The following is a 15,426-nucleotide window of genomic DNA, read 5'->3' as shown; positions in this document are numbered from 1 at the left end:
AAATGAGACAGAAACAAGACAGACCTTCAGCCTGGGGTCAATAGTGTGCATGCAGGTGACTTTGTGTGGTCTTCCTGGTATAGTCTTAAAAATCTACTTTTGGGGGGCTGGAGAGCTTGCTCAACGGTTAACAGCACTTACAGTTCTTGCAAAAGACCCCGATTCGATTCCTAGCACCCAGTTGGTGACTCACAACAGTCTGAAACTCCAATTCCATGCGATCCTGCACCCTTTTCCAGTCTCAACGGGAATTTAAATGCTGCACATGCATACACAGAACACCCAAACACATAAATATTTAAAAATAACTAAATAAATTTAAAATCTATTCTTGAGGAATGATGTAGGTTTCTACTTTGTTTAAATTGCCTCCCTGGTAGAGTATGTTAACAACGGATACTTCTTCGATGCCCTAGAGTCCACCGTAGTCTGTGAGGTATGTGGTTCACCACTGACTTCTGTCAAAGTCTTGTACACAGTGGTACAAGCTAAGTGTCCATTACATGAGACACTGATAGGATAAATGAGTCAGTGAACGACAGAAGACTCAATCAGCAGGTGGAGGACACTGTGCTATCCCAGAGGCAAAAATCACAAGTTACAGCTTTGTCACTAAAACTCTGAGTAGAACAAGCAGGATTGGATTGTCTTGGTTTTGGGTTTTTTATTTGTTTGTTTGTTTGATCTAGGAAGGGTCTTCAAGAGGCATCGAAGTAGGTAAAGGGGCTTACTGCCAAGAGTGACAACATGAATTAGATCCTGAGCCCCACATGTTGGAAGGAGAGAAGTGATTGTCCCCAAGCTGTCCTCTGACCAACACACATGCACCGTGGGATTCACACTCCCTCACCCCCATATGACGAAAGAAAATAATAACGTAAAACAGGCTGTTTACTCCACCGTAGGGGTCCACCTAATTAATCTAAGTGGAACACAGTAGGAATTATGATGTCAGAACTTGCAAAACAACATTTGAAGTATTTTGTATAATCATGCACTGGTAAATATTTTTGAAAGTTTAAAACTTAAATTTGACACAACAGATTAGATTATTAAATAATAGTATATAAACAAATCACACTCATTTACACACTGATGAAACGAGACTTTTTTTTTCTTTTTTTAAAGTTTATTTAACTTTATTTCATGTGCAGCAGTGTGAAGGTATCAGGTCCCCTGGAACTGGCATTACAGACAGTTGTAAGCTGCCATGTGAGTGCTGGGAATTGAACCTAGGCCCTCTGGAAGAACAACCAGTTTTCTTAATTACTGAGTCATATCTCCATTATGAGGTATTTTCATAAGAAAATATTTTAAAGTATATTTATTTTTACTCTCCTTGATATTTTCTTTAAGTTTTCTGAGCATTCAAGTAGTCCCTGCATAAGCTCAATATGTCTGTCAAGAAGGTTAATATGAATTGCATATTTGTCCTGCTTAGTTTTTGTGACTCAACTTAGAGTCACTTGGTAAGAAGAAACATCAACTGAGGAAGTGCCAACATCAAACTGACCTATGAATACCTCTGTGGGGTATTGTCTTCATTGATGCAGGAGGACCCAGCCCACTGTGTGCGATATCATCCCTATATAGATACTCCAGGAGTGTATAAGAAAACTAACTGAATATATGTGAGCGCATGGGACAGAAAACAGTTCCTCCATGGTCTCTGTCTCAGGTTCTGTTTAAATCCCTGCTGTGACTTCTCTCCATGATGGGTTGTGCCCTGGAAGGGTAAGCCAAATAAACCCTTCCCTCCCCTAAGCTGCCTTAGCTCAAAGTGACTTATGCTGGCAACAGAAAGCAAGCGCCTCAACATCCAACAGATTATATATGTACATGGCTCAGGATCTAGGCATGTGGAGCACCCCATAGGGAATTAGGTAAGACAATTCAGACAGTGGACTGTAACATTGCACTCTCAATAGCAATGCATGTGCCGAGTCTGAGGCCTTCTGCTCCAAAAATATTGTTTTACGCACCTTCCAGTACATAGTAATTGCTAGGATGAGTGAATATGTACTCATGTGTGCTTTTGACAGTCAAGAAACATATCAAAGGTTTATAGATTTTTTTTCATATGCCAAGTGGAGTTTAACTTCTTAGCCATGCTCCTTTAGATGTACAATTTTTAAAAGGAAATATGTGTTTGAACAATGTCCATGAAATGTTCATTAGCCTGAACTCAAAACAAAAATGCTCAACTAAATCCTAAAGGTGAGACCTTCAGATTCTGCATTTTATTCTTAGGGTGAATAACGGCCTAATGTGATAGCAGTCCCTGCATTAAGCAACTCTGGAGTTACCCGGATGGCCAGCTCAGTCGCCTGTAGCATCTACACCTGCAGCAGTGAATTGTGGGCTTGGGTATCTATTTGGATGTTCTAAGGAGTTATCAGATTTCGATGAAGTGACCAGTCAAAGAAGAGTTATGCAAACGCATGAGTATCTGACTACATATTAATAACTTAGACAGAAATGCATCATAAGGTAAGCCAAATATTCCTTGACTGACCATTAACCCAAGTGTAGTGACTAAATACAAAAGTCCTCGAAGATCATTTTAAAAGTTAATTTGTCCTTTTCCTTAAAAATCAGTGCATTCTTCAGACACCCTTTATTTACTACTGATCCTACAAATGTTTGTTTTTAACCACCCAGTTCCATTTGGGATATTCTTTGTCTATCCTCATGATGAGTTGATCTTCCCCTTTTATTTTTGACATTTGTAAGAAGCAGCAGCTTGAGGTGGAAGCTCACTAACAATCTTTTAACGAAAGCCTTCCAACTTCATAAGAAAGGATCATCTGCATTATACCATGTCTTCATGCTGGATCTAATCCCGTGTTTGTGCAAAGCCTTATTTCTCAGCAACCATTCCATTGGTTAACAATGTTCTGTTTGCCTTGTGACACAGAAAGATTGTGTGTTCACACTGACCCCTCTTACATCCTAACTTCCCAGGTTTGGCATGGGTTTCATGAGGCTCTGTACCAATTTTCCTGCCTTAATGTTCTTTGGTTTACAATTTTCAAAAGCATCCAAAACTTGAAAGCTAGTAAAACAAATCTAAGTTGAAAAAGCAGTTCAAAATGAATGGATGATCCAAGAACACTAGCGCTTCCATCAAATGATTAAACACCTCTACTACAAGATTCAAAGCAGAGACAGCTTTATTACCCCACACAACCTAGCAGCTGTTCTATTGAGAAAAAAAATGAATCAAAAACTAGAAGCTCATCATGTCCAAGTAGGAAAAGTTCAATAAAAGCGTATGTGTACAAAGCACTCATTTTGAGGGACATTTTATTAACTAATCATTCCAGAGAGAATTAATTCTTTGGCACTTTAATATATAACTAGTGCCTACTCCTTGATGTTTTAAAGAAATCCACTTAGTCAGCAGTTCCTGTGAAAGGGTTATCAACTGTTGCCCTTGAAGCATTTTCGTTTTGCTATATCTTGTTTGTCTCTGACAGGATAATAAATACTGTTGTTCTATAAAAACAAAAAATAAGTGAAGAACAATTTGCCCATAATTTTCCTTATCTATCTACATAAACACAATGATCACATCTTTAAAATTAAAAACAATCATTACTCCAGAATTTGTAGCATCTTTTATTTCTTGCACCCTGTCTCAAAAGTAATTTTGAGTAGAGACACATGCTATTAACTGGTTTTAAAAAAAAATGATCCAGCACTTCCTCTTTCCCTAAAGTCTTATATAATATGATATTCTAATTGCTATTCAGAAGGAGACTAGACCATCAGTGAGATGCCCTAATTCTCACACATAAAATGCAGCAATCTAGCTCTGTGGGTGTTTAAAGTCAATAGATGGTGCTCCACTAAAGAAAGAAATTCATACACAATTCTGCAAGATGGATGTTCACATACTGTTCACATTCTATTTTCATTCTAAGATTTCTGAGAGCATGAACCACTACTTAAGTATCAATTGGTATCTTAACTCTCTTTAACTGTTCCCGAGTGGCCAGGGTATAGACAGACAATTGATACATTTGCATCCCCTTCCCCGGTTGGCAGTAACTGACCAAGAACAGACAGTTTACCAGGCATGCCTATCATACAGCTTGATGCTCCCCACCCTATTTCCCCAGTCTCTCTCTCAGAAATATTCCCAAGGATATGATTAGAGCTGCTCCCTAGTGAGGAAACAAAAACGGCTCCCACAGCTCACAGCAACAGACTGCTGCCAACTCTATATATGAATGACAATTGTTGGAATTGTTGGACAGGTATTGCTTACATTGGTTGGAGATCGTGGATTTGTACTGGATCGATCTCTCTCTGTCTATCTCTATCTATCTATCTACCTACTTACCTACCTATCTATCTATCTATCTATCTATCTATCTATCTATCTATCTATATATCTATCTCTGGAGCTAAGTTGCTGCATGCCCGGGATAGCTGAGAAAGAACCACTAACAACACTGTGTGGATAGGCCATGTGGGTGAAGGGGGCAGAAGTGAAGGGAGAGAGGGACAGGGGAAGGAGGCAAAGAAAAGAGAATGAGTGCATCTTCAGATTTTAGTGAATAAAGATGCCTATGAAGAGGCCCCAATGAGCTGACTTAATAGCCATCATACCATGATGGTTCAACAAGAAGAGTGACATCGAAGACTGCCAGCCTCCATTGATCATGTTCTTTCCATGGAAAGGAGCCTGGTCTATCAGTAGCTTCTGCTAATCTTGCTGAAACAATCCTGACACAAAAGACAAGTCCACTAAGCAAGCAAAATTATTCCATCACAATTTTTAAAATATGTTCTTATTTTTTTAGTCTCTTTAAAGATACCCTTTTTCAAAAGAATAATCTGTCCTTACCTTAGATGAGGGAGACTTATTATAATATGAAAGATGAAAATTTTGACGAGTTCGAGAGAAAAACACAAAATGATTTTTGTTTAAGTCTAAATGTTATAACCCTAGGGTTACATTCCATATATTTTTAAGATAAAGATGTCATCACCCAAACTAAGTCTCAGTTTCCCCTCTCTACATAGAAAATAATGTCACTCAAGTCACAGATCACACAGGGCTCAGTAAAAAGCCAAGTTCTCGCCATTACTTCACTTTCTTTTCCTGCATTGCTCCCATGAACTTGTCTTGGACAACAAAGCTGGGCTGAATAAATGATACCTAGGACTTCCCTTCTCCAAAGTGGTTTCCTCTTCAGTATTATTCTCAAAATCATGATGTGATAGGGAGTTGAGACAGGTGTCACTAAACATACTCTACAAATGAGGAGACCAAGACCAGAGAAGAGAAATGACTCAGCCACAGGCAAAGGAATGATAAACCCCCAAGTCCCTTCAAACCTACCTCTGTGATTTTATCAATCTGGACATTAACATTCATTGTATATGCAGGACAGCACTGTGACCTCAATGATAACCTAACAAATGAACTATTGCATTGGTGCTTTCTAACTGGATGAGAAAAAATAGTAATTTAATAATTAAGAATGTATTATTCTTAAGATACTGGCGATTTAAAAGCTGCAAGTATTCACAGAGAACACGGTACACTCATAATATGTACAAAGCCATCATCTTCCCTATTCTTTTGCTTTTTATCTGTTTAAATCATCTTTTAAGTGCGGTACTTGGGGATGTATGAACCGAAGCTAAATATGGCAAGGTAATATTGGACTTTCTATTGCCAATTCATGTCTCACTTAAGAGTGAAATTTTTATTTGATATTAGGCAGAAGTGTCTATAAATATGTTATCATAAACATTAGATTTTAACAAGCAATTTTTGAATAGCATGTAAATAAAATACTTTTCAAATAAAATATTTTTCAAACTATTTCTCTACATATATTTCTGCTCTCAGTAGAGCTTTACGACACAAACAGTTCCGAGTGAGCACATCAGGGAATCTCTGCTACCCAAAACTGTACCACACAGAAACCTGTATGAATAATGCAATTGGATGGTTGCCCTGCCGATGCATTGAAAAGCACACATTCACATTGCAGGTTAGGTGATTTTTCCCTATCAGTTCATTAATCATTTTAAGTTAGTTAAGTGGCAAGAATCCCTTTCGCATCACATTTGAGTTAGGGTACTATAGGAGATCCCACTTTTAAGAGAAAAGAGTCCTCGTTCTAAAACATGTCTGTCCTTGATAACCCACTACGCAGATTCCAGCACTAAAGGCCAGAGCGCTCCTCTGGCTTAGCTTCGGAGGAGCGCAGTAACCAGGCACCTGCTTCTCACACCCTTCCCTCAATATCTTGCACTTTTGTTCTGGTCTGGTCCAGGCCTCTAGCCTCTTTCCTTGCTCCAAAGCCACCAAGAATGCTCAGCGACTCAAGCATCAAACAGAAGTGTTTTTCCCTTTCTGTTAGGGGATGGGGGTGGAAGCGAGGGTGAGGGTCCTCACCACGACCCTATGCCCCTGGTGGGGGGGGGGGGGGAGTCAGTGCCACCAGGGCGGAGCGGAAAAACAGCGCGAGGCTGGTGACTTCCACGCCATCACCAGAGCCGGGTGCCTTCCCGCCTCCGCCCAGGCCATGTTCGGGGGTCCCCAGAGCGCAAAGCTGGGATAAGAGTGGAAAAGGGAAGTGAAACAACGTGCGGATGCGAGGCGTGAGTGTGGATACACACAGGGCAGCTGCAGGTAGAACAACCCCGCCTCTCCCCAACTCGCTCCCCGGACCTGCCTGCAGCCCGGCCACTCTGGGGATACCGGCGCCAGGACAAAGCTGCCGCGGCCTCTCTGCGAGCGCAGGGAGAGCTCGCCCTGGCTCACCGATCGCCCCCTGGCCGGGACCCTGTCCCAAAGGACCTCGGGGACGTCCGAGCGAGCGAGGGGACCTTGGGCTGGGCGCCCATAGCTCCTGTCCCCGGCGTCCCCGCTCGGCGCCTGTGCTCACCTGTTCAGCACTTTGCGGATCCTCTGGCGCATGCCAGCCCGGGAGGAGGCGGACAGGCTCCCGCCGCCGCTGCCTTCAGCTGGCAGGTTCTCGATGGTGGTCACCACATGGTTCGGCGGGGCCGGCGGTGGTGGCGGCTGCAGCTGGGGCTGCGGAGGCTCCGGGGGGATCATCGAGACGGAGGCGGTGGCGGACGGCTCTCAGAACGCGACCGGGCACATAGTGCGCGGGCTCCGGGCCCGGGAACACGCAGAGAACCCGGCCAAGCAACCCCAGCCCGGGGAGGCGGTGCCGCCTGCGAAGCGATGAAGCGGGGAGGCACCCGCGGCTCCGGCCGCCGCCTCCCAGCGCAGTGCCCTCGGCTTGCTCCCCAGTCCTAGTTGCACACCCTCGCTCCGGGCCGCCGCTTCCTCCCGCCCGGGCTCTTCCCGAGCCGCGACCCAAGTCCTGGCACACCCCGCCAAGTGGCTGCGAAGGGGATCGGAAGGAACCCGGAGCCGCCGGGTCCACTGCAAGGACCGTGCAGAGAGAGGCACGGAGCTGCCAGGCTTCGCCTTCTGTCCCAGTGCCCAGGGCTTGTCCTGGAGATGGCAGTTGCGGTGGCGCTGCTTCAGTTGGTGCCGGCTTCGCTCAGAAAGCTGCCGTCTGTGTCTCACGGAGTGAGAGACCGAGAGTGAACCTGGAGCGCCGGGCGGGGGCGCCGCGCTGGCGGAGGGGGTCGGGGCGGATGGGGGGGCACTCGCGCTCTGCTGTCGCCAGAGGGCGCTCCGGTGGTGCCTTGGTGTCCCCAACCATCCTCCAGGCGTCTAAAGATGCCCTAGGTCTAGGGTGCTGTGACTGGAGGTGGGTGGTCTTGTCTTTGTCTTTAGGGCAGCACAGGATGGATTCTCCCTCTGCTATTGGAGAGGACTCATCTTGCTTCTGCGGAGGTTTTGAGGAATCCAGCACCACCGGCCCCGGCCAGCGGCACGACGAGACCGCTGTTGGTCCAGGTTAAAGATCCAAATTGAATAACCTAAATACTACAACTACTCTCATCAAAATGGACCTGCAGGAAATGGGAAGAGAAACAGTTTGTCACCAAAAAGGCATTCTGGGGATTGGAGAAAACAAACCAAGCCACCTCAAAACCTCTCCGTTTCGGCGATGGATCCCGGAAAGGAAAGCCAGCGGACTCTAATGGCACTTCTGGAAATAACAGAGATCCTAGGCAGTTTCTTAAATTCTGGGACAAGGCGACTCATGAGTTTTCCTGGGCGTTATAAGAATTAAATGAAGTAAGCTACCCAGCAGGAGGGACTAGCGGCTCCTTCAAGGTTCACTGGCTGTCAAAGGGATAACTATGTGTTGCCTACTGAAACCCCAGTCCTAAACAGGACCACTTTCTACCGAATGGCCTTTGTCCCAGGTATTCCTTATACCTATTGATCCGCACTTCAATCAGTAAATGGCTTTGGAAATTTTTTCAAATGTCCCTTAATCCAGATTGCCTGGGCAAGTATCTTGTAATGAAAATGATACGCATTTAAGATTTTTCTCCACTTTGCTGCAGAACGAGAACCAATCACACTGAGTTCGTTTCATGGGTTTATTTGCCCACACAAAAGCACGTTGGTACTGTCACTGGATCCAAATGCTCTGGAGATCAGCAAATAGAAACTACTGTTTAGGATGTTGAGAGTCAAATATAACATTCAAAAGTAGTAGACTATATCATTTCAAAAGAGGAAAGTGGGGACAAAAAGAAGCCAGTCCCTCTTATAATATTGGGGGTACTCTTCATTTTAATAATGGGGTGAGGCAGAGCTCTGTGAGTTTGGGGCCAGGCTGGTCTACAAAGTTCCAAAACATCCAGAACCACACAGAAAAACCCTGTCTCAGACAAAAATGGATAAATAGACACGTTAAAAAAATATCTCTAGTCTATATTTAAGCATCTGTCAAACCCAGTTTCTACATGAACCATCCCTAGGGTCCCTTTCTACAAAATTCCACCCAAATTGGAACATTTGCCATTTTATAATTAGAACATCACCCCACGCTTCCTTAGAGACATTTCATTTTAGAATATTCACCCCAGATTCTCAGGACAGGTACAAGAATTACTACAACCAAGAACAAGGCTTGTAACCTTGTGAACATTAAAATTCCAATAGATTACAATGAATTTGCCCTTTGGGAACTATCAAATGTAACAGACATGAGGAAAATGCACCTCAGCTGGACCTGGCAGCAAATCTCAGTGGGAACATCTCTATTAAAAAGCACTTATGGTCATTTCAGGTGTCTTCCTTGAATGACTGGTTGCTTCAGTGCCCTCTTGCCTCTCACACTTGGCTTGATTCCTTTTGAATGTGTTTGGCATATCGCAGCTCAGTCCTGTGGCTGCACATCCATGTCTGCGTATATATCATTTCTCTAGACCAATTATTAAATCCTTATGTTCTAAATCTTCACTGAGCAGGGAGGGAGAAAGCAACAATGGGCTAAGAGGTGATGCTGGCTGGGTTTGTCAGACAACACAAGGGATATCTGAGAGGAGGCAACTTCAACTAAGAAATTGCCCCCATAAAATTGGGCAAGCAAACCCATAGGGCATTTTCAGTGATTGATTGGGATAAGGCCCAGCCCAATGTGGTTGTGCCACCCCTCAGCTGGTGGTGCTGGGTTCTAAAAGAAAGAAAACAAGCCATGAGGATCAAGCAAGTAAGCAGCTCCCCTCTACGTCCTCTGAATCAGCCTCTGCCTCTAGGCTCCTGTCCTGTTTGAGTTCCTGCCCTGACTCCCTTCAGTAATAGACTACAATGTGGAAGTACAAGCCAAATAAACCCTTTCCTCCCCAACTTGCTTTTGGTCTTGTTGTTTCATCATAGCAATAGTAATTGTAACTAGTTCAAGGTGTGAAATTCCAATCCTGCCGGTGAGAAAAGACCTTGTATTATCTTATATCATAGATGGGTGGAACCTCTCCGATTCTGTGTTCCACACTCAGCTCTTAAATAACTAAATAGCATATAAGAGATGGGGAAACAGATGTCAAAGGTGCAAATATTACAGCAGTAAGTCTGACATGGAATTAAACAGAACAAATATGGAAAACTCATCTTCCCTCCTCCCTGCTGAGAGAGTGCTACTTGTCTCTGTCTCAAAATCTATCCTCCGGGACATCTTAATGAATAGGTGGAGGGGTGGAGATAAACTATGACTCTCAGTGGTGGCATATGGGTCCACAGCCACAATGATCACCTCACAGCTCCCTGCATAGTTAGTGGCCTGATCATATTGCAAAATGTTCCTTCAGGTAGGTTTCCCCCTGAAGACATGCATTAAATCTGTTGAATTCCTTAAGGAATCAGAAGTAGACTATCAACTCTGCATCTTTGTGTAATGTTGCTCATTTTGAAATCATTTAACTCATGGAAGGATGTGCATAGTTTGGCATAAGATCCAGAACTCAGAGCCACTGGGCATCTTGACCACTTTGTTTAACATGAAGTAAACTTGCCAAAATAACATCAGAGTCAGGATCCACAAGCACCTGATCATCCTCAAATTATTGAGAAATGTCCTAGCTTACGTTTGTTGCAGTGAAGTGGCCATATATCTTCCTCTGTCATTTTTGCTTTCTTTTTAATTTATTCTAGTTGTGTTTCACATCCTGAATTTTGATCCCATTCATTCCCAGTCTCTTCACACCTGCCCTCTGCCCCTTCATGCCCCTCCCATGAATAAAACAAAATTCAGGAGAAAAAAGGAAAGAAAATAAAATGAAAAATATTAAAAGGGAAAGAAATTTTAAAAAGCTCATGGAAGCTGCAGTGCAACCCAAGTCACACCATATACCCCTTGGTCCATACATCTGTACTTGCAAGTATTCATTGCAAGAAATCATTAATCTGGTTCCAAACTGCTGGTCTCCATGATACATCAGATGCTGGACCCTCTCTGGGACTCCTCCTGGACATCCTGCTGCCAGGATGTATTGTAGAGATCTGCAACTTTTGGCCTATGAGTCAAATCATTTCAAATGCTCCAGCAGATCATAGATGGGGCAGGCCAACTCATAGCCCTGGGTCTGGGCCTGGGGAGCTGTAGGGTTGGTCTGCCAGATGGGAAGTGGGGACAGCTCTCCCGTGGTCACAAATTTCGGGGCTAGTTCACCTACACCTGTGCTAACAGTGTTGGTTCTATTGTGGTGCCCTGGCAAGTGCAGGGCCTGTTTCCCCAGGTTTTGCAGCTGGTGGGAGTAAAGAATGGCTCTCCCACTCTTATGACCACAGGGCCAGCTCTCTCACATGCCTCAGGCATTGATGGAGGGTTGTCTCTCCCTAGCCCACATCACTATGTGGCAGATGAAGGGTGAGGCTAGATCTCTCACACTCCCATCCTCAGAGTTGGCTCACCTATGCTCTCATCAACAGGAATCTCTGCTATGCTTCCCAGACAAAGTACAGAGCTTGCTTTCCCATGTGTTGCCACTGCTTAAGGGGGCTTCCTCACCATTTCAGTCCAATCCCTTCCTCTCTCCCTCATCTCTTCAAATATGCCTCTGTCCACAGGACCTGAAACATTCTGTGTCTATCTGTCTGCCTCTCTCTCTCTCTCTCTCTCTCTCTCTGTGTGTGTGTGTGTGTGTGTGTGTGTGTGTGTGTGTGTGTGTGTTCCGTAAAACACCATACCTTACCTCTGCTTACTCCAATAGTGGCCTGCTGACTGGTGCTGCAAGGTGTCAGGTGGCCCTTGTTTTCTCTTTTGAGCCCTGGGTGGGCAGCCCCAAGCCTGCGTGTGGGTCACCCTGTCTCACTCAGGTTACCCTGATGCAGGGCTAAGCCATGCTTCCTCATCACAAGGAGATAATTGTAGTGCCCCATCACCTGGCATAATAGGTGGGCTCCTGGTTGGTGCATTTGGCTGTATTCCGTCAACCCGGCTACATGGCATGGGGTTGGCCCTAGACTGGAGACCCGCTGTAGATCAGGTTTAAAATCTCCTGCTCCTGCCTGGCTGTGTTGTGTTCATCACTGATACAGACCTGAATTGGGCCTGTGACTCCTACTTGAATATGGCCCACACATAACCAATAGTCTGGGGTGGGTGTCATTAATAAACTTTGTCTCCTAAATCTGATTGAATATAACATACACACAAGTACACACACGCACACACACATATACACACACAAAGAGAGAGAGTCATAGTAAATGTTTTATTGTTGTGAAGAGACACCATGACCAAGAAAACTATAAAGTAAATCATTTAATTGGGTTGGTTTACAGTTTCAAAGGTTTATTTCATGACCTTCATGGCAAGGAAGATGGCAAATATGGTGCTGGACAAGCAGCTGAGATTTCTACATCCAGATCCTAAGGCAGCTGGAAGAGAGACACTGGGCATGGCTTGAACTTTTCAAACCTTAAAACCTCCTCCCCTAGTGACACAATTTCTCCAACACAGCCACAAGTGCTACAATGAGACCACACCTCCTAATCCTTCCTAGTAGGACTACTCTCTGATGACTAAGCATTCAATATATATGAGCCTATGGAAATCATTCTTATTTAAACCACATTTCATTCCCTAGACCCCATAGGCTTCTAGCCATATCATAATGCAAAAATTCATTCAGTCCAAGTTCCCATAGTCTATCACAATCTCAACACTGTTTAAAACTCCAAAGTTTGAAGTCCCTTATGAGACTCACAGCAATCTCTTAACTGTAGTCCCCTAGTAAAATCAAAATAAAAAATCAAATGACATATTTCAAACATACAATGGCACAGGATTTACTTAATCATTCTAAAAGGGGCAAGGGGCAGCATATCAAGAAAATACTAGACCAAAGCAAGGCCAAAAACCAGTTGGACAAACTATAAACTCTGCATCTCCATGTAGGATGCCAACAGTCTCTTCAGATCTCCAACTTCTTTCAGCCTTGTTGATTGCAACAACACACTTCTCTCTCTTGGGCTGGTTCCACACCATGTTAGCCACTCTCTTTAGCAGGTATCCCACAGTTCTGGAATCTCCAACACCTTAAGGTCTCCAACACAATCCAGGCTTCACTTTCACAGACCGACAACGACCTCTCTAGGTCTCCATGCAGAGACACCCCTGGCACCCACCTGGCCTCAGCAGCTTTCCATAGATACAGAGGGAGATTCTACAGCCCCTCTCTTATATCATTGACTCTAAAGCCAGAACCAGGTGGCCAAAGCCACCAAATTCTTCTGCTTGTTGGGGTTGGAACTTGCCCCCCTTGTTCAATTACATCTGCATCTGCTTTCTATTGTTGTTGGTCTTATTCACTGCTTAAAGGTTCCTTTAATTCCTTTTTACAAATTGGAAGCCTAGCTTGGTGGGTCCTTGTCCTGTGGTCACTCTTCCCTTTATTCTATTTAACATCAGACTTTTCTTTAAACTTTTCATCTCCTTGAGCACTGAACTTAGCTCCATTATATTTACCGGTTTTCCTTTTCTCCTCAAATTTCACATTTTGTATTTTTCCTTGCTCAGCTTGCTCCTTTTTGTCATAAAACTGCATAATAACCGCTAATGGTAACCACACACCACTGCAAATACTAGACTGTCTTGAAATCTTCTCTGCCAATGCCTTTAATCCAACATCTTCCATTTAGCCTCAGGCAGATTTTTAGGACTAGAGCAAGCAGCAGCTATATTCTTTGCCAAAATATCACAAGAGTAATCTCTCGGCCACTTACTAATATCTTTCCCCTCTGAAACTTCTTGACCAGCCTCTCAGCATTGTCTACCATGCTCCTAATAGGATGACCCATTAAGCCTTGCTTAACACATTTAACTATTTTCCTAATCCAAAGTCCCAAATTTCACATTCGGCTGACAATGGCAGGCCTAGTCTATAGTACTAATTTCTGTTGTGGTCACTGTAGATAGAAAAGATGTGGATGATGTTTAATGTGCTTCTGTATATGTGTTGGTTTTATAGGTTGATGAGTAAAGCTGTTTCAGCCAGTAGAGCAAAGCCAGGTAGGAAATCTGAACAGAGATATAAAGAGACTAGGCAGAGTCAGAAAGATGCCGTATAGCTGCCACAGGAGGCAGATGCCACGTAGCTTCCCAAGAAGCAAGAGGTAACAAACCATGAGTCTCATGGTAAAACACAAAATAATAGAAATGAGTTAATTTAAGATATATGAGCTAGCTAGAAATATGCCTGAGCTGTTGGCCAAACAGTGTTGTAATTAATATAGTTTCTGTGTGATTATTTGGGTCTGGGTGGCAGGGAAACAACCGAGCAGTCTCCAATTACATGTGGAGAGGAAGGAAATGAATATAATGGGTGTGTCATTACATTTAAATCCAAGAAATGGATAAAACAATTGAGACATCAAAGCCCATAATGAGATGAATGAGACATAAGCACTCATTCATCAAAAATAGTCTGTAAATGGTTATTGTGAATATGATATGTACTAAACAGGGAAAGACACAATAAGCAACAGGAGGCAAGATGTCACACATTTCACACCATATTTTTGCTTAGTTATGCAATTTTTGTCATGCATTTTGGAAACTTGCTCCTCTTATGTAAACTAGGAAGGCTTATTGGGTGATAATTGGCTCTAGAAAAAGGGGACTAGAAAATGATGTTAGTGTGATACCAGTGTGGATAAAGACTAATTTTACAGGGTTGGACTATGAGTTAATAAATTTAGAATAGCTGTGCATTCTTATAAAATGTTCCATTTCTAAAAATATAATAGGTAGACATCTTTGTCATGGTGATACAGCAAGTCTCTGTTAATAGATAATAAATGTTTTCTCAAACGTTGAGCAAATAATTCAGTTCTGTGGATCATAATTTGCCCATGCCCTTATTTAGTGAAAGAAATAGTCCTACAGGATTTATTATCTCAATGGATGAAGATCATCTTAATATTTAAGTACCCAGCAAAATTGTCTATGGAGGGCTGTGGAATGTGAGTGGTGGAAGCAGACCGTGTTGCTTATGCAAGGGCTTTGATTTTATTCTCAAAACTGAAAATAAGTGGTAAGTGATACACCCCAGAAATTATCACTATTTTAATACTTCATTACCCATTATCTGTGAATAGAAAAAAGAATCTTATATAAAATGCACTTATCTTCTGCTTATAACTTTAAAATCTCCCTCTAAACAATTTAGTTCATAAAATATTAATGTAAAATGCTGTGTTACTTGTATACTGACATTGTGACTAGGTAGGAAAATGTTATAATAGAAACAGGGGCCAAATAATCTCAGTTCCAGCTCTGATATTATTTCCTGACAGAGTCAACTTTAAGCATTTTTTTAAAACTTTCTGAGCATTAATGCCTTCATCTATAAAATGGAAATAATAAAAAATAGATTTCAGAACTCATGTAGATCAATAAGGTATATCTAAGGAATCTGACATGAAAAGTATTTTTATTAAATGATTGGTCTGGACATGAACAATTTTCAAAGATGGTTCAGATCTTGGACAAAAGTCCATGGAAGGCAGAAGTCAAT

At 43.0% G+C, this 15,426-nt stretch overlaps 1 protein-coding gene across 1 annotated transcript in view; it reads right to left on the bottom strand.

The window, feature by feature from the left end:
• The window catches only part of Slc35f1 (solute carrier family 35 member F1), a 422,660-nt gene extending 415,073 nt beyond the window's left edge, over positions 1-7,587 (bottom strand). The window contains exon 1 of the mRNA XM_048425316.3: positions 6,915-7,587. Coding sequence (XP_048281273.1) covers positions 6,915-7,087 — 173 coding nt within the window. The 5' untranslated portion in view covers positions 7,088-7,587. The remainder of the gene's footprint in view (positions 1-6,914) is intronic.
• Between the last annotated feature and the right edge of the window lie 7,839 nt (positions 7,588-15,426).

Source organism: Myodes glareolus, chromosome 1 (assembly GCF_982192425.1).
Source record: "Myodes glareolus chromosome 1, mMyoGla1.1, whole genome shotgun sequence".
NCBI lineage: Eukaryota > Metazoa > Chordata > Mammalia > Rodentia > Cricetidae > Myodes > Myodes glareolus.
This window is presented reverse-complemented; position numbering and strand designations above follow the sequence as displayed.